Source organism: Priapulus caudatus, unplaced genomic scaffold, assembly GCF_000485595.1.
Source record: "Priapulus caudatus unplaced genomic scaffold, Priapulus_caudatus-5.0.1 Scaffold26, whole genome shotgun sequence".
NCBI classification, from domain to species: Eukaryota; Metazoa; Priapulida; class Priapulimorpha; order Priapulimorphida; family Priapulidae; genus Priapulus; species Priapulus caudatus.
In genome coordinates this window covers 829,199-830,463 of record NW_014577087.1, presented here as the reverse complement: position 1 = coordinate 830,463, position 1,265 = coordinate 829,199, and the positions used below count along the sequence as shown (strand labels likewise).

General features: G+C 57.6%; 1 protein-coding gene across 1 annotated transcript in view; it reads left to right on the top strand.

Annotated features, from left to right (window-relative positions):
• The window catches only part of LOC106814358, a 28,046-nt gene extending 27,048 nt beyond the window's left edge, over positions 1-998 (top strand). The window contains exon 6 of the mRNA XM_014818675.1: positions 102-998. Within this exon, the coding sequence (XP_014674161.1) occupies positions 102-927 (826 nt within the window). The 3' untranslated portion in view covers positions 928-998. The remainder of the gene's footprint in view (positions 1-101) is intronic.
• The last annotated feature ends 267 nt before the right edge of the window (positions 999-1,265 follow it).

Below are 1,265 nucleotides of genomic sequence, written 5' to 3'. Positions count from 1 at the left end.
AGGGAGGCAGCGCGAGAGATATTATTACAGTAACTATTTTCACAGACAACGCAATTTAAAAAAAAGTTTCCCCCGAGCTTTCTTCGTTCGGATTTCTCCAGACGATTCTTGCCTCTTCAAACGACGACAAAAAACGCCATCGACTCTCCTTCGCAGGTGAGCAAAGAGCACATCCGCGGCATGCGAGCGCCATACCTGGCGATCAACGGTGACGTCACATTCAGCATGATGCACGAGCAGGGCTTCACTTACGACTCGTCAATGCCCGTGCACGACACCGACGTTCCCAGCTGGCCTTACACGATGGACTTCGGCACGCGCTACAGCTGCACGATCCAGCCGTGCCCGAAGGAGCACTACCCGGGCATCTGGGAGCTGCCGATGAACCAGCTTCGCGGGCAGTACGGCTTCTCGTGCCCGATGGTCGACGGCTGCCCGCGACCGGCGAACAAGCGGCAGGCGTACGAGTTCATCGTCGAGAACTTCCATCGTCACTACGACACGAATCGCGCGCCGATGCTGCTCGCCTTCCACGCCGGCTGGCTGCGTACGCCCGACTTCATGAAGGCGCTCGAGCAGTTCCTCGACGAGATTCTATCGATGGGCGACGTCTGGGTCGTCACGGCCGACAGCGTCATCGACTGGATGCGAACGCCGACGCCCGTCGGCAAGCTGGCGAATTTCGCGCCGTTCGCGTGCGCGCGCTCGCGGCCGGACCGATGTCCGAGCGACGGTCAGACGACGTGCCCGTACGTCGTCGGACTCGACACGTACTACGTGAAGATGTGCAAGGGTCCTTGCCCGAGCGAGTATCCGTGGGTCGGGTCGCCGAGCGGAGAGAAGTGTTCGTATCGATGCGAGTTCACGGCGATCATTAAGGAGAGGAACCGACTACTGAACGAGATGAGACAGCGGGCGCGAGGGTGAGAGGCAGAGAGAGAGGGAGAGAGAGAGAACGAGAGAGAGAGAGAGAGAGACACAGAGAGAAAGAAAGAGAGAGAGAGAGAGATAGAAAGAAAGGAAGAAAGAGAGAGACAGAGAGAAAGAGAGAAAGAGACAGACAGACAGACAGAAAGTGGCATAGAGAGATAGAGAGAGAGAGAGAGAGCAAGAGAGAGAAAGAGAGAGAGACACCCTCTCCGTCTTCACTCCCCCTCCCAGCGTCCCGCCGCTGCTCGCCAGCTTCCCGTTGCTAGGTGATGGGGGGGTGAAAGCTCCCGAGCGGCGGCTTTTTCAAATTCGACGCCAAATAAAAATGTCACCGT